This window comes from Macaca thibetana, chromosome 7, assembly GCF_024542745.1.
Source record: "Macaca thibetana thibetana isolate TM-01 chromosome 7, ASM2454274v1, whole genome shotgun sequence".
NCBI classification, from domain to species: domain Eukaryota; kingdom Metazoa; phylum Chordata; class Mammalia; order Primates; family Cercopithecidae; genus Macaca; species Macaca thibetana.
This window is the reverse complement of record NC_065584.1, coordinates 129,577,848-129,602,160: the sequence shown is the minus strand read 5'-3', so window position 1 is coordinate 129,602,160 and position 24,313 is coordinate 129,577,848. Positions and strand designations below refer to the sequence as shown.

Genomic DNA, 24,313 nt, shown 5'->3' with positions numbered 1-24,313 from the left:
TCCATTGGCCCAGATTGGAGACTTTCTCTTCCCAGCTGCAAACTGATATCACCAATATAGCTCTCCTTTCTATTATCTAGCCATCCTAGTGATCTTCTGGATGACACACTCAAGCCTCATATCCATTTTCTTTTTCATCCAACATGTTCATCCCCTGTACCTCCACGCTAAAGATAAAACATCTATGGGTGTGATTTGAGGGAAGAGTCCCTCGTCCATCCCCAGATGAGTATTAAGTCCCTACACTCCAACATCAACTACTAGCCCAAGGAGCAGAAATTCTCTTCTGTCTCTCCTGAATAAAGACTTTTATCAGGATATAATTATCCATTTACACCTAACATTTCTAAAACACAGATATGACTATGTCTCTCTTCTGCTTAAAAATGGGAACTTAAATGCCCCTCTCACCGCAATGCCTGACACAAAGCCTATGGACAGCCTTCAGGAAATTTGTGAATTCCTGATATTTTATCATAGGTGTATTAGTTTGGAGAACAAGGCTATGGCTGTCAATGGATCCCCAAAGCAATGTTATCAGCCTCCAGGAAAGAGGCCTGACTCAATAAGGATAAGAGATTCATCACGATTTGGCTCCACCCTCTCATCCTCCACTCTCTCCTTCATATCTTTGTCGTTTCTTTGTTGATTTGTTTAAGGGGAGATTACAGGCATGTGCCATTGCTCCCAGCTAATTTTTGTATTTTCAGTAGAGATGGGGTTTCACCATATTGGCCAGGCTAGTCTTGAACTCCTGGCCTCATGTGATCTGCCCTCCCTGACCTCCCTCCCTTCCATATCTAATGTTGTAGCTACAACTTGTCTTTTCCTATGCTATCTGTACATTCATACTTCCTTGCTTTTACTTCTGCCTTTCTCTTTGCCTAGAATACCCTTCCCCTCTCCGCTTTTTTTTTTTTTTGAGACAGAGTCTCATTCTCTCACCCAGGCTGAAGCACAGTGGAGCTATTTCAGCTCACTACAACCTCTGCCTCCCATCCTCAAGTGATTCTCCTGCCTCAGCCTCCCGAGTAGCTGTAGAATATCCTTTCTCTTTCCCTTTCCAGGAAAAGTACTATGCATGCCTTGGAACTCAGATCACATGTTGTATCCTGGTAGAATCAATGATCTAAGCTCCAATACACTTTGTATATACGTCTGGCATAGTTCTAATTAGTTCTTCACTCATCTGATTAACCCCGAACTAAAATGATCTCAGAGTAAGAATGGATCTTATTTAATTCATATCTCGAAGGCCTAGCACAGATTGTACTAGGCACTACTGGTTGTTGGGCGGGAGGATAGGTGTCAGCATGGAGCATTGCCCAACAGAACAGGAACACATCTCCCTCTGAGCATGCCTCCTCAGACCCTCTACTCACCCAGGACCATTTCTGCTCAGCCTGATTCTTCTGCTCTCTGGGCTCTGTAGTGAGCTTTGTATTTGCAGATTTTACTGGCCAGTAACTCAAAACTAATTTTGGAGACCAACATTGCCAATTTAAAATGTTTCCAAGAAAAGATGTTTTTTAAAACCTATCACTGGCTGGGCGCAGCGCTCACGCCTGTAATCCCAACACTTTGGGAGGCTGAGGCAGGTGGATCACCTGAGGTCAGGAGTTCGAGACTAGCCTGGCCAACAAGGCGAAACCCCATCCCTACTCAAAATACAAAAATGAGCTGGGTGTGGTGGCACATGCCTGTAATCCCAGCTACTCGGGAGGCTGAGGCAGGAGAATTGTTTGAACCTGGGAGGCAGAGGTTGCAGTGAGCCAAGAGCAAGACTCCATCTAAAAAACAAACAAACAATCACCTACTTTCTCCATAGTTTTATAAAAGTCACTTTAATACCTCAAAAATAAGAAGGGCATTGTCTCAACCTAGAGGACAGTCCTTTGAAATAAATGTATTTAGCATTTCAAAAGCTTACCACATTGACCTCATTTTTTCATTCAATGGTGAAAAGTTTGTCCTAGTTTATCAGTTCTAAAATGTTTGGAAGCCATTGATTTAGACTTTTGCTTCTGCAAGGCAGCTCCTGCATTCTTCCTGACTCAGGAATTAGTTTCAGGTCTCTTGACAGCAATGAAGTCCTGCACGATGTCTCCCCACAGTTTCTTTTTGTGGATATGGAGAGAAGTACCTAAAAACAAGAGACCAACTAATGCATATTGAACAGTCTGTGCTAGTCACTTGACTTTGGATGAGGGGCAAATCTCAGTTGACAAACTCAGCTCAAAAATAAACTACTCTGGATAAGAAGTATCTTATACAGCTTTGCAGCTCCCCATGACTTAAGAACTAAAAGATGCTAGTTTATGGGAAGAATGAATGAATGAATGAATGAATGATGAATAAGTGGGTGGATGGATGGATGGATAGATGGATAAGTAGACGGATGAAATTTGAGTCCTAAATATCCAGAGAATCCCTGTGGAACAGGCTGAGTTAAGTTAGAAGTGGTATGTTGCAAATTAAATGAGTCTTTTCCAGCCTCAGCTTTTCACAACTACTTCCTGGGGCACAGCGCCTTCTAGTGGAAATCCAGATGTGCTGCCTCCTCCCTAGACGGCCCTAAACATGGGCCCTTTGATGACCCCCTCCCAGATCACCATCTCCTTACTGTGAAAACCTCAATGACACCCCCATTGATGAGGCTCAGTAGATTTAGGCAGGTCCCTTCTAGTAACCCAAGTACTCACAAGATGAACAATGAAGGATTCCATTAGAGCTTTAGGCTGGAGCAGCACTTCTCAAACTTTCTTATGCAGATGAATCACTTGGAGAGGACTCTGTTAAAAATGAAGACTTTCACTGGGTAATTCTGAGTTGTGGATCAAGATTCTGAATTTTGAACAAGACTTCCAGGACCAGAGCCTGCTGGTCCAGGGGCATATGGCTGCTACCGCAGCTGCTCAACACTGTGCTCCTGTGGGGGCTGGCAGCTCCCAGATATACAAGGTATAACCAGGAAGTATAACCAGGAAGCCATGGGGTTGATGGTTTAAGCAGACAATCTGAAGCTTGTAAATTACTGTTGTCCCTTGTAGGTTTGCCCTTTGAAGTCTACACACTCCTACCAAAAAAAAAAATTGTTTTTCTTTTGCTGGAATGTTACTTATAAAACATTTCTGGCATTGTCATTGACATTTTTGCATCTTAAAAGACTCAGTGGTGACATTTTTCTCTTTGAAGGTGGCTTTAAAAGCAGTCAAAAGTTATTTCAAAATAGAATGTGATTATAAATATTGAGGTGGATGTACTCATATGGCTTATAAATTAGCCCTGAAAATAATCTTCAAATAAGAATTCCAAAAATATTTTGGGCAGCTGTTTGGAGAAAGTGGAATGCCTGATTTGAAACACAATACTCATTTGGATGTTTATGTTTCAGGGTGCTCATTTTTAAGGAGTTGATTTCATTATGTTATATTCCCATCTACTGTATTATTTAAGTAAAACTTCAGTAAGCCTTAGTAAGTGCCAGGCACTATTGCTTTACAAATATTCATTCATTTAATCTTCATAACAATCCTTTTACAAATGAGAAATCATTTTACAATCATTTTACAAATGAGGAAACTGAGGCATGGAGACATGTTGATCCCCCAGGGTCACCCAGTTAGTAAGTGGATGAGTTGGGATTCAAATCTTAAGCAGCCTACTTTCGGGGGCTAGAGGCTTCATTTCTAAGCTATGCTAGCTCCCCCAACAGAGACGAAGTCTCACTATACTGTCTAGTCTGGTCTTGAACTCCTGCGCTCAAGCAATCCTTCCACCTCACCCTCCCAAAGTGCTGGGATGACAGGCGTGAGCCACCGTGCCCAATTTATGCTACCCCTTAATTAGAGTTAGGACTAGTCTAGTACTGTCAACTACTGTACCTCAGGGTCTCTCAGATGGAAGGGAAAAAAAGTCAAAGTGACTTAGAGGTTGGAAACCTGCAGAAATTCACAAATCCAACCAAGATGGGAACAACTGGAGCTGGAACGTGTGAACAGGGTGCTCTTATACTGCCTACCTCTTTCCTGGCACTGAGACCTAGAGAAGAGTTCCAACCTCAAGCTGGAAGTGACAAGAGGAAAGATTACATTCCCAGAATCAGAAATCATAAAACAATTTTAAAAGCAAGAGACCAACAGGAAGGGGGTGCTGACTGATTGCTCAGAGAGAGTGTCCCAGGGCAGCAGGGTCTTGATGAGGTCATTCCAGGCCAGGGCCTCCAGCTCTTGGCTTTGCCAGCCCAGACACTCCATTTTGTCGGTGTTCCTAGAGATAAGTGGGCATAAGGGAAATTAATTATGCTAACCAGACTCTTAAGAGTCTAAACCAAAACACCCACAGTTAGGAGAACAGTGCCAATAAGCTTGTTCAAAGCAATGCTTTTTCCTGTAGGGAAGTCATTATCAAAGTCTGTTTTGTAAGGAAAATTGACTGACCTCAAAAGACGATGTTATGAAATGTTGAGAGCCAGATGCGCCCATCTCCTGGACTACTGTGTAGCTGCCAAAAAGGCCATTAGTCCGAAGTGCAGGAGCGCACCCTCCCCTCGTGTCACTCTTCCTGCAACTAGGTCACAATACAACATTTTCAGTTCAGCTTTCTTCAGCATTCCTGACCTCAGATATGGATGGCTAGCAGGTTATCTCAGATGGTGAATTTTTGTGATTTTTGTTTTACTAGTTGACTCTTTTTTTTTTTTTTTGAGACAGGTTCTTATTCTGTTGCCCAGGCTGGAGTTCAGTGGCATGATCATGGCTCACTGCAATCTCCACCTCCCAGGCTCAAGCAATCCTCCCACCTCAGCCTTCTGAGTAGCTGGGACTACAGGTACACACTGCCACACCTGGCTAATTTTTGAATTTTTTGTAGAGACAGGGTCTCACCATGTTGTCAAGGCTGCTCTCAAACTCCAGAGCTCAAGCAATCCTCCCACCTCGGCCTCCCAAATTGCTGGGATTACAGTCATGAACCACCATGCCTAGCCTCTTGGTTGACACTTTTTCCTTGTAGTACTCTTAGAGAGTGGCTACTCCTGACTTTCTCCTCAGTATGTGGGAGCAGCTCATTGCCTACTGAAGCACCTACAGCAGGGCAGTGGGGGCAGGTCTTCAGGGGAAAAGCCAGAGCCTTTCCTGGCATCCCACCTTGACACCTTATTCCAGTTCACAGATTGAAATCTGTCAAGGCAGTTATTTGGTGAGGGGCTGGAGGAATATAAGCCACCACCTTCCTGTTGGCCAGTTCTTTTTTTGTTGTTGACGATGTTGATTTTCTAGACATATAACTCTTGAATCAGTCATCCAAAGCTTGGCAAGTTCTCAGGCTCACCTTTCCCCATTCTGTTTTGCACAGAACACTCTCGTGGTCTGAGCCGTCCTGTTGTGCGTCATTAAACCCACCAAATGTAGGGAACTGGGAGACTGGAGACCTGAGAAGATTACAGCCCCCCAGTAGTGCCTTGCCTTATTATTATTATTATTATTATTATTATTATTATTGAGACAGGGTCTTGTTCTGTTGCCTAGGCTGGAATGCAGTGGTGTGATCTCAGCTCACTGCAACCTCTGCCTCTTGGGTTCAAGCAAGCCTCCCACCTCAGCCTCCCAGGTAGCTGGGACTACAGGCACGCGCCACCATGCCCTAATTTTTGTATTTTGGGTAGAGACAGGATTTCGCCATGTTGCCCAGGCTGGTCTCGAACTCCTGAGCTCAAGAGATCCACCTGCCTCGGCCTCCCAAAGTGCTAGCATTACAGGCGTGAGGCCAGTGCCTTGCTTTTAAGTGCTGTTCAGTCATTCTTTACTGATTGACTGTGGGTAGAGGGGACGCAACCCCACTGCAATGTCTATCTCTCCCAAGAATGATCTCGGATTTGCCTTGCCACCCTCAGGATAGCTGAGAGGACCTGGAGAGGCTCGTTCCTCAGTCCCCTCTCATTCCCTCCTTGACAGTGACGTAGCTGCCACCAGCTGCCTGAAAGTCAAATCCAAAACTCAGTCCCATTTTGCCTAATGCCAAATGACAGACCTGAATTTGTTGAGTTTGGGTTTTTTAGGTCCACATAAAACAAGCAAAGAAAATGTGCTTAAACTTGAGGTAGATTAGGGGAAAACCCTCCAGGAGAAAACCCCCTTTCACCTAGGAGACTGTGGAGATGGAGGCCACAAACCTCTCATTAGCACCCCTCACAGTGGCTACAGGAACCAGCACCTCTAGTGCAGTCATATTTTTCACTTGTCATGGGATCTGAAGCAAGCATGGTTCAGCATATGGTCTAATCTGCATTCTTCTAACCCTTAATTAATGCTTGCACATTGTTCCTGTCACCCGTTTGTCCCCAAAGTATTGAGGTTTTAGCTAGTGTGAGGTTTTTTTAGAGGACCCAACATATGATTTGATCATTCACAAGGGTAAAATAAAGAGTACCACACAGAAGCTACACAAAAAGAAAATAATCACATATTGGGGAAGGTGGGGGATGACTGACTCACTAGCAGATGAAAAATTAAAAACAGAAAGGAAAGCCCCAGAGTATCCACGGAACTTTTTGTTCACACTTAATTGTCCATTATAATTTCAGCTCTGGCCTTATGACAAGTGGCAGCTTTTAGAGTTAGCTTCCCAGAAGAACGTGGCTTTCCCAGTCTAAAAAGACGCCCTTGCCGTGCCATTGTTTCCACAATGCCGTGACTCGGATTCGAACCGAGGTTGCTGCGGCCACAACGCAGAGTACTAACCACTATACGATCACGGCGAGCTACCGGGACGCCACGGCGAGCAGGTGACCCAGTGTTGCCCTTCTCGTCTAGATGGCGGCCATTCCAGCTTTCCTAAGCTTCCATTATCTACCAGGTTCCTCTGGCACCCACGTTCACCCGCAACAGCAGCCGGGAGCGCTGTGGACTCCCTAGCCCGAAGTCTCCTCTTGGCTGTACACACGGACCGCAGAAGAAGGGACATGAAAGCGCTTTGCAACCAAAGGATTCCTGTGAGTCCGGGCCTGCAATGGTGTGAAGCCCCTGGGGAACGCCGGAATGCTGACCCGAAGTCTCTCTGATGCTCACCATGCCCTGGCTATCATGCTAACTGAACGACTTTAGCTGGGACTGGAGCTGTCTCTTAAATTTCACAACAAGGAAAATCAGTTCTGACCCACCACCACAAAACTTCCTTGAGGTGCGGGATAAGAGGAACCCCGAGAGCAGCCTCCACGGTGGAGAAACCGGGGTGTCTGGTCCGCAGGCAAGTGTGGACCAGAATCGGGCGAGCAGAGATTAATGCGCCTGCGTGCCCTCAGATGGCTGCGAGGGTGGAGATAGGCGAGAACAAACAGTGACAAATCAATGACATTGCAAGGGGGCGGGGCTTTCAACAGAGAAGAGTTCAGGCGACAAGTCGAGGCCCCGTGTCCCCAGTAGCTCGCCGTGATCGTATAGTGGTTAGTACTCTGCGTTGTGGCCGCAGCAACCTCGGTTCGAATCCGAGTCACGGCATTGTGAGGACAATGGCACGGCAAGGGGGCTACGTTTTATTGTACCAATCCGTTTTTTAATCCTGATTTCACAACATTGTGGAAAATGGACCCCGATCTCCTTGTGACATTTGAGAGCGACGTTTACGCTGGCTCTGGCTAAATTGGACTTTGGAAAGATACAGGCTTCTGGGTCCTTTGAGCCTGGGCGCGTTCTTGAAGACAAAGCACAGAGCACTCGCCAGTCTAAAGAGTGTTATAGACCTATGTATAAATTTCCACGGAAGCCCTGGTAGCAGATTCCTAATGATAGGAAAAGGAGGCTTAGCAAAGGAAGTGAGGATCAAAGTAGCTCTTAAAGGCACAATGAGAATTTGTCAGGCAGCCAGGATAAAGGGAGTCTTGAAAAGGAAAAATCTTTTTCTTTCTTTTCTTTTCTTTTTTCTTTTTGGAGATGGAACGTTGCTCTGTCACCCAGGCTCGAGTGCAGTGGCTCGATCTTGGCTCACTGCAACCTCCGCCTCCTGGGTTCAAGCGATTCTCCTGCTTCAGCTTCCCGAGTAGCTGGGACTACAGGCATCCGCCACCATGCCCGGCTAATTTTTTTGTATTTTTAGTAAAGACGGGGTTTTACCAAAAAGGAAAGGTCTTAATTCCTCTTTATAAGTCTTCTGTCTTCTTTGTAAGTCCCCACCCCAACAACGCCCAAAGGCTCTAGCCTGACAGGTAGTAGGCGCTTCTCAAGGACGTGTAGAGTGAATGAGTGCAATTGAGGAATGGGGAACGACCCTGAAGGAGGGCCAAGAGATGAGCTGGAAAAGGCAGACAAAGTTTCTGCCGTCCAGGGGTGAGGGTGAGGAGGGCCGGAGTGAAAATATTTAAATCGTGTTTAGCAAGATCCCTCCAGCGGCTCTGCACAGGGAAGATTGATGGGAGCGGGTGACACTGGAGAGGCAGATGGTCTCTCTGGAATTCGCTTGTTAAATACCAATGGTACGTTCTGAGTTTAGCAAATAGCCAGTGCCTGCTGTGTACTCGGCAGGTTCTAGGCGCCGTGGGGTCGAGAGCACTGGTGGACAATAATTAAAATAGGACTTAGTCCCTGCTGCCGCCCCGGGACACAGCCTAGGTGGGCACCTGGCATAGCGGGGGCATTGAGGAAGGAGGAGTCAGGGCGGTCAGGGAAGTATGAGAGGCTGGAAGGAAGTGGGTGTTGGGAAGATGGCGAGATGCGTTTTTTGATTTTTTTTCTACGTGGAACCCGGTTCTAGGGCGTCCACAATCTCCACAGAGGCGGCATTGGGTCACCGCTGGAGGATGCAGGAGGGAGGACCCTTGAGGAGCGCCCCCTGCAGGCCCGGAACCCTCCACGGGTCGCGGCAAGGGTCTCCGGGGCATACGAAATGGGCATTCCCCAAGGCGAGTCTGAGTTCCGCCCAGCCCCATTCCTGGATGCTCACGCGGTCTCCCCTAAACTTCCACTGCGCTCACAGGGAGCCCAGGTCATCACCACCACCGCCCGTGGCTAATGGGCCAAAACAGAGGAAGAAAAGCAACTGGCGGAGTACAACGCGCCTGCGCGTTATCAGACTCAGCGACAGGCTGGAACCCCGCCCCAGAAGTAGGACATTTGATGACGCGCAAACTGGGAAGGCCTACGACTGTTGAAGATGGTAATCAGAAGTGGATTCCTACGGGTCCCCGGTAGCTCGCCGTGATCGTATAGTGGTTAGTACTCTGCGTTGTGGCCGCAGCAACCTCGGTTCGAATCCGAGTCACGGCATTGTGGGAACAATGGCACGGCAAGGGGCTCGGCGTTTTTTCCCACTTGTTTGTAACATTTTATATAAATGATAATTCACTTTCTTGAAACAATGTTTCTCTCGCCTTTGAAAATTGAGCCACTCCGAGGATCGCCACCTACAGTAACTGTCATATAATCCTCTCATGCAGCTTCAGACCAAGCAGTTACAATCCATTTCTTACCAAATATCGTTCTCTGAATCATTCCACACCAGCAAAACAGCTCCCCCATGACCTTGTGATTTTTTTCTTTTCATGTACCTTTTTTATTGAGTCATTGATTTTTATTTTTATTTATTTATTTATTTATTTATTTATTTATTTTTGAGACAGAATCTCTTCTGTTGCCCAGGCTGGAGTGCAGTGGCGCGATCTTGGTTCACTGCAGCCTCCGCCTCCCGGGTTCAAGCGATTATCCTGCCTCAGCCTCCCAAGTAGCTGGGACTACAGGCGTGCGCCACCACTCCCGGATAATTTTTGGTTTCTTTGGTTTTTTAATTAAAAAATAATTGTTTTTGAGACGGAGTCTCTGGGCATTTATTTTTAAATAGGGAATACATGCACAAAAGTCTACTAAAAAGTACAGCTCTTCTTCATTTTTCACCCTATCCACCAATTATTTTCAGTTTCCACTATATCTTTCCACAACAGTCCTTGTATGAACACGTATTTATATATGCATATACATATGTGAATGTATTCCTCCTTGCTTTGTGCATAAAAACAATGTGCTCTCGCTTGCCTGCTCTTTTTTTTTTTTTTCCCCCTGAGGTGATGGAATGTGAACAGAACGTGAGGTTTGTATTGGTAGGCAATCTCCCTTTGCTGGGAAGAGTTCACATACCCTGAGGGGTGTGAATCTCTACCTATTTCTGATCCTGTTCCTCTTTTTCCCCGGTCCTGACTCCAGGCTGGGGAGATGGGGAAACAGTTTGTGTTGGTAAGATAGGGGAAAGGTACTCTTTACTATAACCAATATAAACCTTTGGATGGGAGCCTGGGCTCTGTTAGGAAGCAGCCCTATTTTGATTTCAGGTGGGAAGGGCAGGGAAGCATCTTGAATTTGGAGTAAGATAGAGGAACTTGACTTGGCAGGCCATTTGGAGACTCTCCATTCCCATGTCCCCCTTCTGTTATTATCAGGATCCAACTTTAAGTCACAAACCACTACGGTTAGAAAACTCAAAATTCAAGCTCATTGAAGGACTGGATCTTAACATATGTTTGTGTTCCAAGCACACAGTCTCTCCATAAATATTTGAACAGTGGTTTCTTATGGAGTCCATAATGAGTGAAATGGCCAGGTTTGCTTTTTTTTTTAGAGACAAGGTCTTGCTCTGTCACCCAGGCTGGTGTGCAGTGGAGCAATCTTGGCTTACTGCAGCCTCGAACTGGCCTCAAGCAATTCTTCTACCTCGACCTCCCAAAGTGCTAGGATTATAGGTGAGAGTTGCTGCATTTTAAATTGTGTCCTTTCAACGCAGAATCATGTTATTTTCATATCAAATAGAAATAGTCTGTATTTCTACTAAAAAGAAAAGTGTGTGCTCCTATTTTTCTAGTAATTTGTAGCCCTTTTAGGTCTTTCTTTCTTTTTTTCTTTTACTATCCTTGATAGGGACATGACCGGGAGAAATAGTGCACTTTCCTCTTAACTCTATAGTAAGGAGGGAAGAAAAAAAGAAAGTTGGTAAAAGTAACTGACTTGGGGCTTCAGTGAAATCCTAGGAAGGACCTAGGACAGCCTTTGGAGATGTGGCCTCATCTGAAACCAGTCAGGCTAAGGATTTAGCCTTGAAATATGCACAACTTTAGGAGGTTGAGAGGGGAAACAAGAATGTGGCCTGAGGCTGCTCTGGGCACACTGCCTATGGGGTAGCCCTGTTCTTTAAAGGAGCAGTATATCTGCTGCTGTATTAAATTTATTTAAATTATTTATATTAAATAACCATTTTAGAATTACAGGCCAGGCACGGTGGCTCATGCCTATAATTTTGGTACTTTGGGAGGCCCAGGCAGGAGGATCATTTGAACTCAAGAGTTTGAGAGCAGCCTGGGCAACAGAGTGACACCTCATCTCTGCAAAAAAATCAAAATATTAGCTGGGCATGGTGGTGCATGCCTGTAAGTCCCAGCTACCGGGGCAGCTGAGGTGGGAGGCGTGCTTGAACCCAGGAAGTTGAGGCTGCAGTAAGCTGTGATCACACCACTGCACTCAGCCTGGAAGACAAAGTGACAGCCTGTCTCAAAAATAAAATAAAATTACAAAGTAAAAAGTCAATTTTAAAATACCATTCCCAACTAAAAGGAGTAAGATTTCTTTCAAGAAATGACTGATTCTAAGTCTGCAGCAGGGGAAGTGCAAAGTGATTCTGGAACATCTTGTGTGAGAAAGCACGGAAAAGCTTAAACATTAATGGGACCAAGTAAAACGACACAGCAGGCTGGGTGCTGTGGCTCACGCTTGTAATCCCAGCACTTTGGGAGGCTGAGGAGGGCGAATCACCTGAGGTCGGGAGTTTGAGACCACCCTAGCCAATATGGTGAAACCCCATCTCTACTAAAAATACAAAAATCAGCTGGGTGTGGTGGCAGGCGCCTGTAATCCCAGCTGGTAAGGAGGCTGAGGCAGGAGAATTGCTTGAATTCGGGATGTGTAGGTTGCAGTGAGCCGAGATTGTGCCACTGCACTCCAGCCTGGGCGACAGAGCAAGACTCCCTCTCAAAAAAACAAAACAAAACAGAAGAAGGACACAGGAGCTTCTTGAAAAGGCTCCCAATAGCCAAATTTTGGGTAATTTGGGCATCAAAAAGAATAATAATGTGATAGTAATGGATTATATCATGTTGAATTTAAAAAAATTCACTCCATGGAGATGGAGGTTGGGGGAGAGGTAAGAAAGCTCTCCTTTACAGAAGAACACCAGCTAGGAACAGTCAAGCTGGGAACTGTGTCAGGCAATCCTGCCTATCTTTTTTTTTTTTTTTTTTTTTTTTTGAGACAAAGTCTCACTATGCTGCCCAGGCTGGAGAGCAGTGGCACGATCTCGGCTCACTGCAACCTCCACCTCCCAGGCTCAAGCAATCCTCCCACCTCAGCCTCCTGAGTAGCCGTGACTACAGGCTCATACCACCACACCTGGCTAATTTTTTTTTGTTAGAGATGGGGTTTTGCCATATTGCCTAGACTGGTCTCTAATTCCTGAGCTCAAGCTCTTGAACTCCTGATCTCTTGGCTTGCAAATGACCTTTCGCTCCTTTGCTTCTTCTGTCCAAATCCTACCAGCTCAGGGCTACCTCCTGTCCTGCATGAAGCCTGCATAAGGCCGCTCGCCTTGGCCTCCCAAAGTGCTGGGATTATAAGCGTGAGCCACTGCACCTGGCCCCATTTTATTCCTAAATAAGATAGCTACGAAGATTCTAAAAACCAACATACTTTCCTCCAATTTGCCCACGAGGAATTTCCTTGTGGAACTCAACCATCCCTCTGAGGCTTATTATTGAATATTATATGCATTTGAGACAAATGCATATCTGATTGTTTCCTCTGCCCTATTGTTTCACTAAACCAGACTAAGGCATAGGTGACTATTCCTCTCCTCTCCTCTCACATGTATATTGTGTATTCAGTGAAAGGCTAACCAGAGGCTTAAAAGAACACAACCATTTGTCTCTCATCTACCTGTGAACTGGAAGCCCCCTCCCTGGCTTCCAGTTGTCCCACCTTTCCAGACCAGACCAATGTACATTTTATACACATTGATTGGGCTGTGACCATCTTGGGCACATGTCCTCAGGACCTCCTGAGGCTGTGTCATGGGTGCATCCTTAACCCTGGCAAAATAAACTTTCTAAATTAGTTGAGACCTGTCTCAGATATTTTGAATTCATAGAAGTATAGAATTAGAGAGTCACTATTTTGCAATCCCCAGTGTAATAGCAAATGTAAGTACAGATCATCAATGTTGGGGACAAAACCATGGGATAAAATGTTGCTTGAAGAAAACAGCTAAAAGATCTCAGAATATCATTCCACAGCTTTCTTTAAATTGTAAAGTGGAGAGATCTGGTGGACTCCAGCTTAATCAAGTGATCAAGCCTAGAATCACCAATAAAGGGACAAATGGGCATTATGGGTCTTCTGGTGTAACACACTAAAAAGTCAACAACATCCCCTACGTAGTGCTCCTTTCAGAAATGTGTAACCTGAATCTAACCATGAAGAAACTATGGAAAAGTCTAGAATGTGGGACATCCTACATGACAATTGGCCCGGATATTTCAAAAGGATAAATGTGATGAAAAACAAAACTAGCAACAAAAGAGTAAGGGACTGTTCAAAATTAAAATAGACTGAAGGAACTTAGCAAACAAATGAAATGTGGAACCTTAATTAAACTGGAATCAGGGCTGGACACAGTGGCTCACACCTGTAATTCTAGCACTGTGGGAGGCCGAGGCAGGCAGATCACCAGATCAGAAGTTCAAGACCATCCTGGCTAACACGGTGAAACCCTGTCTCTACTAAAAATACAAAACTAAAATTAGCCGGGCATGGTGGCGAGCGCCTGTAGTCCCAGCTACTCGGGAGGCTGAGGCAGGAGAATGGCGTGAACCCGGGAGGTGGAGCTTGCAGTGAGTCCAGACTGTGCCATTGCACTCCAGCCTGAATGACAGAGCGAGATTATCTCAAAATAATAAATAAATAAATAAATAAATAAACAAACAAACATCTGGAATCAGGAAAAAAAACTGTAGAGAGTTTCTCTGAGCCTACTCTGGCTCAGGAGGCTGCCTGAAGGAAAATTTTAAAATGTTTTAAAAACAAACAAACAAACCAAAAACTATAAAAGACACTTTCAGGAAAAATCAAAAAATTTAATAAGATTTGTACGATAAACAATAGTATTACAGAAATATTAAATTTCCTAAATGTGATAATCATCTTGTAGCCTGATAGAATTCCTTATTTTTAGGCAATGCCTGCCGAAGTATGTAAAACCGAAGTGTCATGATATTTGCAACTTGTACCAAGTGGGTAAGAAAATGAAAGAAAAAGGAGAGGAATACGGCAAATATGCCAAAATTTAAAAAGAGATGAATCTAGCTGAAGGGTAAGTAGGTTTACACTACACTTACTTTTTTTTTTTTTTTTTTAAATAGAGACAGGATTTCCACCATGTTGCCTAGTCTGGTCTTGAACACCTGAGCTCAAGTGATCCGCCTACCTTGGCCACCCAAAGTGCTGGGATTACAGGCTTCTGCCACTGTGCCCACCCTCCACTATATTTTCTTTGGGTTTTTCTGTAGGGTTTATAGTTTCCCCAAAAATTTTGGAAGAAAATAAGCCTACATGACAAAAATGGGAAAATTATGATATAATGTTAAGTTAAAAAAGATATAAAATTATGTGTATACCACAATTATAGCTATATAAAACTAAGAATAAGAAAGAGAAATTGTCTTTATCCATTTCAACATTGTTAAACCGATGCCATGTGATAGCTCTGCACTTGGTGATGGGAGCACCCATGCTTCCTTACAGAATCCTGATACTATGGCGAACTGCTTAACACGCAAGAATTTGAATCTAAGCTGGGTGCAGTGGCTCACACCTGTAATCCCAGCACTGTCAGAGGCCCAAGCGGCAGGAGTTTGAGACCAGTCAAAGCAACATAGCAAAACCTTTGTTTCTATGGGCATTATGGGTCTTCTGGTGTAACACACTAAAAAGTCAACAACATCCCCTACGTAGTGCTCCTTTCAGAAATGTGTAACCTGAATCTAACCATGAAGAAACTATGGAAAATAAAATACAATAAATTAGCCAGGTGTGGTGGTGTGCACCTGTACTTCCAGTGCTTTGGGAGGCCGAGGTGGGAGGATTGCTTGAGGCCAGGAGTTCAAGACCAGTCTGAGCAACGTACTGAGGTCCCATCTTTACAAAAAATTAAAAATTAGTTGGGCGAGGCGGATCACACTCGGGAGGTTGAGGTGGGAGAATCGCTTGAGCCCAGAAGTTCAAGGCTACAGTGAGCTATGATTGTGCCACCGCACTCCAGCCTGGGTAAGAGAGTGAGACCTCATCTCTAAAGGAAAGAAAAGGTAAACAGAATTTGAATCTAGAAAATTCCCCCCAATACTCAGAGGAGCCTTGCTGTGATGGCCTCACCTCTGTATCCTTGGTTCCTTTCAAGCTGCCTGGCCCCATGAGGTGCTAAAACTGCCTGCTTTTAGGAGCTCACACTCTGGTAATGGAGGAAAGTACATTAGCAGATCTTTTAAAACAAGAGTAAGTGTATGGTTTACACAAGTTATTATAATTTTGAAATTATTGTTTAAACCCTACCTTTATGACTCTTTCCTCCTTCCCATCTAATTTTATTCCTACTCTTCCCACCATGAATACTCCCCTTCTTTATGGTGTGCGGGTTCCCACATCTATGCCTTTGTCCAGCTAATGCTGATCTCCTGTCTTGGAATGACCTTTCACTCCTTTGCTTCATCTGTCCAAATCCTATCCAGCTCAGGTCTACCTCCTGTCCTGCATGAAGCCTGCAGACTTGATTGATTTCATTCCTCTGAGCTGTCAAGCAGTTTAACTCATGTCACACCTTCCACTGTGAGCATTTTACAGTTTTCAAACCTTTTTCATATTCATCATCTCCCTTAATCCTCACTCAATGATTATCATGCCCTTTCCAGAGATAATGAAAGCAAGGATCAGTAGCATTGAGTACCTTCCCCAAATACTTGGCTACGGCCCACAACTATTGGATTTCTTATTAGTTACCTATCCATGCCCTCACACCTGGTGACCATGGAAACTCTCTGATATACATTAACTGGACCATTCTTCTATATTTATCATCTCTATGTCCAGCTTTGTTTTGCATCATTAGTCAATTTAACTGCACATTTTAAAAATACGCACGGTATTTTCTCTATTATACTTCATAAAACCAAGTACAACATCAGATTCTCCAGTATCGCCTACAGTCCAGCTACTCAACATGTAGTCTGGGGCCAGCACCATCTGTATCACCTGGGACCGCACCCCAGCTAGACCTAGAGAGTCAGAATCTGTAACTCAACAAGATCCCCAGGAGATTAGTGTCCACTTTAAAGCTTGAGAAGCACTGTCCTAAATACAAGCAGCACTGTCTGACCAGTGGCACAATCATAGCTTATTGCAGCCTTGAACTTCTGGGTTCAAGCAATTCTCCCACCTCAATCTCCCGGGTACCTGGGACTATAAGTGTGAGCCACCTTGCCCAACTAGAATTTGCACAAAACAGGAATTCAACAAATATTTTGAGACTTGATGCCCTGGGAATCCCAGGACATTCACAGTTTTGCCATTACATCCTTCTTTACACCCCCTGCTTTGAACTACTTTCCTTTGGGGCCTCTTGGCTTTTTGCGCCCTCAAAAGGCAGACATGGACAGGTGCCCTTAGCTCACACCTGTAATCCCAGCACTTTGGAAGGCCGAGGCGGGTGAATCACTTGTGGCCAGGAGTTCGAGACCAGCCCGGCCAACATGGTGAAACTCCGTCTCTACTAAAAATACAAAAAATTAACCAGGTATGGTGACACACGCTTGTAATCCCAGCTACTAGGGAGGCTGAGGTGGGAGGACTTGAACCCGGGAGGTGGAGGTTGCTGTAAGCTGAGATCGCGCCACTGTACTCCAGCCATGGAGTGAGACTCTGTCTCAAAAAAAAAAAAAAAAAAAAAAAAAAAGAGGCAGACATGAGCCTAGGAGTGCGGAGACACTGAGGCAGTGGGGGAAAGAGAGTGGGGTAAGGTGAGGTGAGGCAGCTACTTTCCCAGCAGAGCCAAAAGCAAATGTTGGTGTTGGCTTCAGGGCTACATTTATGGTGAGGAACTGGCTTTATTTCTTTTATTTATTTCTTTCCTTTTTCTCTTTTTTTTTTTTTTTTTTTTTTGAGACGGGAGTCTTACTCTGTCGCCCAGGCTGGAGTGCAGTGGCACGATCTCAGCTCATTGCAACCTCTGCCTCCTAGGTTTGAGCGATTATCCTGCCTCAGCCTCCCGAGTAGCTGGGACTATAGGTGCCCGCCACCACGCCCGGCTAATTTTTTTTGTATTTTTAGTAGAGACGGGGTTTCACCGTGTTAGCCAGGATGGTCTCCATCTCCTGATCTCGTGATCCGCCCGCCTCGGCCTCCCAAAGTGTTGGGATTACAGGCGTAAACCACCGCGCCCAGTCGGAAGTGGTTTTATTTCTAAGACAAAAATGCCTAGCACTTGAGCATCCAAGCCTCGAGAGGATAAGGAGTTGGTGATAGACAACACTGGGACTGTTTCTAGACTTGATTTATTGACTTGTCTGTTTCCATTCTGTTACTAATCTGATTGACAATGAAGCCCGGGATGTGGCTGGAAGGGATTTCTGCGTGCGTGCGCATGCTACCGTCAGGGCTGGGTGGGCCCGCTCTGGGCAGGTGCTCCCGTGGGTGGGGGGTGTTTGAGCGAGGGCTGTTTGCGTGTGAGAAGGGCGTGTGTGGAAACGACACGGGAGAAGTGGGCGTCTCTAGGGAGTTGTTTGTATGTGATGTGAGATGTGTTTGCCTGGATTGGGAAGTAACATAGGTTCGGGTATGTGCAGTGCGTAGGGTTGGATGGGAGGAGGTTGTGGGGCTCCCAAGGTAGCACGGGAGGAGGAGGCTTACAGACACATCTTACAGAACAGCCCCTTTTCTTGCCCGCCTAGGTTTTCCTCCTAGATTATAGTTTCCCAGTTGCGAGATCCTGGGAGAGGGAAGAGGAGAGGCGGAAGGCGCCCTAGAGTCAGGAGTCTGGGGGCTCCCCTCTCTGCGTCTCGCACGACCTGGGAGCTGGGGAAAAGAACAGATGGGGATGGATGCGCGCCCCACAGGGGATCGCGTAGCGACATATGAAGGATTCAACCTCAGTTCAGTAGTCGCATCCTCTGCCCCAGGGCTGCCCACTTCACTTCTTGTGTGCCCACACTGGCTGGAAGCCCGCGTCCGCTGTTCTCAGCTACGGGAGGAGGAAGACCCCGTTAGGGAGCGGAGTCCCGCCTCTCCCTTGTTACTGACGCGCCCCGCCCCCTCCCCGCCCGGCGGAGCCCCGCCCCCCTCCCCACCCCTGCCCCCGCCCCCCACCAGCCGCTGCGCTCCCCTCGCTCAGTCTGGCGGCCCCATGTTACTGAGCGGAGCTCCTCCGGCGGGCTCCCGGCCGGGGCCGCGGGCCCAGGGGAGCGCTGGGGGCGGCCCAGGGGGGTCCCGCCGGGGCGCCGGGGGTGCGGGAGCCGGCCCAGGAGGGGGCGGCAGCGGCGGAGTAGCCAAGTGGCTCCGGGAGCACCTGGGCTTCCGCGGGGGGGGCGGCGGCGGAGGGGGCAGCAAGCCGGCGCCCCCTGAGCCGGATTACCGCCCCCCTGCGCCCTCTCCGGCCGCGCCCCCCGCGCCGCCTCCGGACATCCTGGCCGCCTACAGGCTGCAGCGGGAGCGCGACTTCGAAGACCCCTACTCCGGGGGGTCGTCCGGCTCCGCCGCCCTCGCCACCCCTGCTGCCCCCGGCCCCACGCCGCCCCCGCGCCACGGCTCTCCCCCACACCGCCTTATTCGGGTCGAGACCCCGGGGCCCCCGGCGCCCCCTGCTGATGAGCGGATCTCCGGACCCCCCGCCAGCAGCGACAGGGTGAGTGCCGCGCCGGGCCGGGATGGCGGGGAGGGGAGGCGGTCAGGGGTCTGGAGGTCGCGAGAGGGACAAAGGTGGCCTGACTCGGGCCCCTCGGTGTCTCAGCGACTGGCAGACGCGAGCCCCTGACCCCGGGGCTCCGAGCCTTCACCCACCTTTGTTCAGGTTCTCAGCCGACTCATCTGAGACGGAAGCCCCAAACTCTGCCCCTCTGCCCCATTCCCTGTAATGGCCCCAGGACTGGTGACCCTCCCCCTCCCAGGCTGGCTCTGCACTTCGCAGCCCCCTCCAGCCTGATCCGTGAGCCTTTTTCTAGCGGGAATTGAGGCGCACCTCCCAACCCCCACTGGTTGATGGCCTTTCTGCCCCTCTGGAAGCAGCAGCTCACTGCCCTTTGATCTCTGACCCTTCCCCCAGGGCATAGCCAGCACAAAGCTCTTCCCTCCTGTTGCCTCTTTGCTTCCTCCTCCTCTTCCTCCTCCTATTTCTCCAGCCTAAGCATCCTTGCAGGTGCCGAAGCCCCAGAAAGGAGGTGAAGACGGGTTTCTCCTTGCGGACACAGCACGAACTGGCCTTTGCCCTATGGGCTGTTGTTCTCAGGAGGCCAAGACAGGCAGCTTACAGTTCTTGCCAAGGGGGGCTTCCTGGGGTCCAGGCCCACTCCTTCCTCCTTCCCTTGTCCTATCAGGTATGAGGATAGTCAGTGCTCAGGACCTGTTGCCCACATGGGGCTAAGCAGCTGAGCCCATTCCTCCTCTCCTCCTGGCCTCCCTCTCCCCCGGGTCCATTCTGAGGGAGGCTGGAGCTTTTCCTGGGTCTGCAGGCACCAGGATAGGGAGGAGAACAGGACATCCACCATGTCTCAGGGCCCTGCCCTGACTCGGGTCGGCCTTATTCCTCCCTGGCAGAGTGAGAGCTGAAAGCCATTCCAGGCCCCTCAATTCTGTGATGATGACTCTGTGGGCTGCCTTGGCTCTGTTGTCCTTCTTCACTCGCCCCGGGAGCTCAGTTCTGGGGCCTACCCGCCGCTCCTCAGCAGAGAACATTTGTATTTGATTGGAGTGCAGAGTTGCTTTCCGAATCTGTTGGCTCCAGGATTGAGGCTTTTTAGCTGAGAGAGCGCCGTTCCGCCACATTTCCTGGATGAGAGGGATCTGTCAGGGCCAGAGCAGAAGCCTCAGGAATGCAAATTCTTTTTCCCCTAGTTTTTGCTATGGGGCATGGCTGCCCATCCCGGGCCAGGATACTTGTTCTGCAGAGGAAGGTTCAAGGGCACTTCTCCCAGGCTGTGCTTGTCTGCTTCTTGTCCCCCGCTATTGTGTGATGTGATGGAGGTGGTGACAGTGAGGCAGAGAGAGGGGTAGGCCCTGTTCTTCCCACTGACCAGTCAGTCTCCTTCTCTCTAACCACTGCCTGTTTGGCACAGGCAACATGGGCCTGAGCTGTCTTTGGCCCTTCTCCTCTCTACAGTGGCTTGGATGACCTAACAGGCTGCCCACCAAGCCATGGGCTCCTCCAGGACACGGACCATGTCTTCTTGTGTCTCCCAAGTGCCTGACACAATGCTTGACATAAAGAAGGATGCATAAATATGTCCTGAATGGTGACTGTCCATTATCAGGGTGGCCTGAGGGTCAGGGACTCCCCTAGCCGCAGCTTCCCTTGCACATTTTCCCAGACACCCCCAAGGAAGGGGCTGCACCCACACAGTTCCATGCAGCAACTCACAACCTCTTCTTGCCAAGGGCCTCCATGCCTCAGCTTGGGTCAGCCCTGTGATCTGTGTGCTTTTCAGACTTAGGGGCCAAGAGATGTCTGACTCCTTTGTCAGCTACAGGGACAGGAATGAAATCCAGCAGGCTCTCCCAGGAGCCATACAATCTGTGGTTTCTTTAATGGGTGTGATGAGAAAGACCCAGGATGCCATCTGAGTTGGCCCGGGGCAGGGATGCTATATCTCTATGGGCCCTGACCTGGGGCCTCCCACCATTTAGAGAGAGCAGCTCCCCACCCATTTAGGAGCAGAGTTTGGGGTCTGAGTCTTCCCCTAGGAAAAGCTCAGACTGAGTCCCTTACCCTAAACCTAAGAGATGCTGCTCCTGGATGTGAGCTGGCGCATGCCCCTGTGGCCCAGTGGAGCTGGTGTTTATGTACTATGTGGCCACTTTCTCACTGTTTTCTGTTCCTCATTCTCTCAGGCCTCCTGGCTTGCTTTGAGGTCTCCTCCTGACATGAGATGAGGCCTGGGAACAGGGATGTGCTTTGTGCTGGCCTATTCTCTCCTCTGGAACCCAGTGGCTGGGGCTGGGGGAGTCAGAACCCTCTGAGAAGGGATGGGTCATGAGATTTGATGGAATGGGTGGAGGTGTTTCTATGACAAGCCAGAGGGATTGAGCAGAAACCCAGTTAGTATGGGGGCAGGAGAGAACCAGGTCCTGGACAGTACCCTGAGAGGCCCAGGGGGGCTCAGGACCATTAGCCTTCTCTCCACGTGGGGTTCTGGCTGCCAGCCCATCCTGGGACCCACTGCTGTAGTTGGCAGGGGTGCAGGGGTGGCCATCTGGGCAGGCCTAGCAGGGCAGGTGTGGGAGCAGCAGGAGCCGCGCCCTGCAACGGGCAGGCAGGGCCTTGCCATCTGGCCAGAGGAAGAGCTTCTTCATGATGCTGGGCCCTTGTCTGGCCCCCAGGCCATGCTCTGGCAGGGGGGCTAGAGAGCTGGGCCTTCCCTTGCTTTGCTCCCTTTTCTCAGACCTTCAGCAGGAAAAACCTGGTGTAATTAGGGAAGGGGATGGATATGGGAACAGGGCTCTGATTGGACGAAGCTCTGAGCTGTCTGTGACCATCTGTGCGGTGTGTCCTTTGCCTCCCTCATGCCAAGATACATGTTTGGGGCTGGGTGGGGAGGTAACATGGACAATAAGACAGTCAGGCACCCTGGATTAAAACCAGGGCTCTTCTTAGCTCATGGAGAGGTTCCTGGGCTTCATGAACCTCCAGAAATTGTGTGCAGATATTTCCTATTTTTCTGGGGAAAGGTATAGCTCTTAGATTCTCATAGGGGTTCACAAGCCCCAAAATGTTAAGAACTTAAAAAAATAGTTGTATCTCACAGATGATATCCACAGGACTTGGATCCTCCAGGCACAGATTTGGAAAGGAGGAAACAGACAGAGGTAGGAAGAGTTAAGTGAGGGATACAGTGAGGGCATCTGAAGTTGAACAAGACATTCCTGCCCTGAGGTTAGGAGGATTGATCGGGGCTGCCAGTCAGTGTAGGACCATCCCTTAGCCAGTGTTCATTAAGTGTATGTCATTAGGTGCTGAAAGGGACACAGCACCTGGAAGACCTGGTGCTTGCCTTTTTGGAGTTTGTTTGCTTGTTTGTTTTACTGTTCCTTCTTAGGACTTCCACAGAGTCTGTAGGTCCAATCTGCTTATCTTGCAGATGGAGATAGAGGGAGGAGGAGAGTCTGGGGAAGGAAGGGAGGAGAAGGGAGGAGTCCAGGTGAAGGAACTTTTGTAGACTAGTTAAATCTCTTAAACCTCACAGGCTGGCCATCTGTGCTGCCATTGCTGCTTTGAGGATGGCTGAGGCCTGCAGCTACTGGGGGACTGGATGGCAGGCCTGACCACTCCACCCAGTGCCGTCACCCCACACTGCGGCACCAACTCTGTCTGGAAGACATCTGTGCTTCTTACCTTGGCTAGTGAATGACTCAGTGACAACTCAGCTCTGGCGCTTTGCCTGTTGGGAGCTGGGAACCTGAGGACCATGGATGGGAGCTGCTGGCTAGGCTGAGCAAGCCCTGGCTGGGGCCCAGGGCTTGAAGGGGTACCTGCTGCCCACTCCATTAGCCCTCACCACAGAATCAACATATTATGTGAGAGCAAAAGTGGGGCCCAAACCCTGCATGTGGTGGGCCTATGGGTGCCCCCAGAGCCTGGTGCCCAGCCTTAGGGCTTCACAACTTGGAGCTTATTTTGTGTCTATCACTGTGGGCCTCCTCCAGAAGGACTCAGAAATTTGGTCTTTTTGTCTTTAATAATATGGTGGCTGACATTTACTAAGCAGTTCCCTTGTGCCTGGTACCATTTTGAAGCAGCTGACATGTGTTAGACCAGTTGATCCTGAAAACAATCCTGTGAGGAAGATTCTACTACTATCCCCAGGTTACAAATGGGGAAACCAGAGCACAGGATGCTGAGTCACACTTGCACGGTTTCTCAGCCAGCAGGTAGTAGAGTGAGCCCAATGCCTGGACCCTCAGCACCTACCACCAAGTGCCTGGCAGAGAGGAGGTATTCACTAAGCAATTGCTAATGAACAAGAGGAAGCAGACTCTTAGGGAAGGAATGAGGGGTGTGTTTTGTACTGAGTTTACCACTTCCTGAATGCTGGGGACCACCACTTGCTCCCCAGTCCTAAGGTGGCACCAGACATACCCAAGGGTCTTATGAGGGTTGGTAGGATCGACTGCATGTCTGTAATGTGTGACTGTTTTATAAACAAGGCATTGTTCTTGTAATTAGAAAAGGGAAAGACATTTGTTTTATGTCAAGGGATTTCTCAGATAAAATAGGAGAAGGACATTGCAATAAGCAGGAACCATGGGTATAAAAAGTTTGATCTCGAGGAAGGTAAGTAATGTACCATTACTTCCCAAACTGTAATGGGTTAATAGATTTTCAGTGACAAAGGGCTTCCATGGTTAAATATTTTTGAGAAATTACAGGATTAAACAAAATTAGACTGATTTCTTTGCTGCAGGACTCCTTAGATTTAAAGTGTATTTTAAATCTACAAATAGAGGAGAGAAGATGCTGCATTTCCCAAATGTTTGGAAAATCTGTAGTAAGACACTACAAGTCAGGAAGTCAGGGTCCCTGTCTTGTCTCTGCTGCTGACAAGCTGCATACCCTGGACAAGCACCTAAACTCTGAGGCCTTAATACCTGAATGTAAAAGATTATCCTCAGAGCTAACATTTGTTCAGCACTGACTCCATGCCAGCCTCTGGGCTAAGAACTTTTACAAATTAATTTTCCTCTTCCCAACCCTATGATATGGGTACTATTACCATCCTTTTTCTACAGATAAAAAGACAGAGGTCTACAGATAAAAAGAGGTTTCCAGACACTCAGTGTAAGCTAAAGAAATAGAGGAGGGGGCAGTGGTAGACTCTGGGGACCTTGCAGAGCAAGGCGCGCATTGTAACGCGTGCCCCTCTTGCTCCTCCTAGATCCACACCCCCCTGGAGCCCCGTGGTGGGGGTCAAGAATGTGTTGCTTGGCCCAGTTGCAGAGTGGAAGAGGAACCAGATGGCGGGCCTGCTAGCTACCACAGGAGA

The 24,313-nt window shown here is 48.0% G+C and overlaps 1 protein-coding gene, 1 long non-coding RNA gene and 3 other non-coding genes across 10 annotated transcripts in view; 3 read left to right on the top strand and 2 right to left on the bottom strand.

Moving 5' to 3' along the window:
• Positions 1-3,170: 3,170 nt before the first annotated feature.
• Positions 3,171-7,263, bottom strand: LOC126959018 (uncharacterized). The gene is made up of 3 exons (XR_007727432.1): positions 6,879-7,263; positions 4,440-4,569; positions 3,171-4,269 (listed from the first exon to the last, which is right to left on the bottom strand). It is a non-coding gene; the product is annotated as an uncharacterized LOC126959018 (long non-coding RNA).
• Positions 6,686-6,757, bottom strand: TRNAH-GUG (transfer RNA histidin (anticodon GUG)). The gene has a single exon. It is a non-coding gene; the product is annotated as a tRNA-His (tRNA).
• A 161-nt stretch (positions 7,264-7,424) lies between the features above and the next one.
• On the top strand, positions 7,425-7,496 carry TRNAH-GUG (transfer RNA histidin (anticodon GUG)). The gene has a single exon. It is a non-coding gene; the product is annotated as a tRNA-His (tRNA).
• A 1,280-nt stretch (positions 7,497-8,776) lies between these two features.
• The window catches only part of SHF (Src homology 2 domain containing F), a 30,325-nt gene continuing 14,788 nt past the window's right edge, over positions 8,777-24,313 (top strand). For 4 of the 6 annotated variants that reach the window (XM_050797862.1, XM_050797861.1, XM_050797864.1 and 1 more), the window contains exon 1: positions 18,455-18,966. In XM_050797862.1, coding sequence (XP_050653819.1) covers positions 18,469-18,966 — 498 coding nt within the window. In that variant the 5' untranslated portion in view covers positions 18,455-18,468. Of the gene's footprint in view, positions 9,096-18,454; positions 18,967-24,313 lie in introns of those variants that run through there. The other 2 variants (XM_050797867.1, XM_050797866.1) reach the window with 1 other exon arrangement.
• TRNAH-GUG (transfer RNA histidin (anticodon GUG)) lies at positions 9,186-9,257 on the top strand. The gene has a single exon. It is a non-coding gene; the product is annotated as a tRNA-His (tRNA).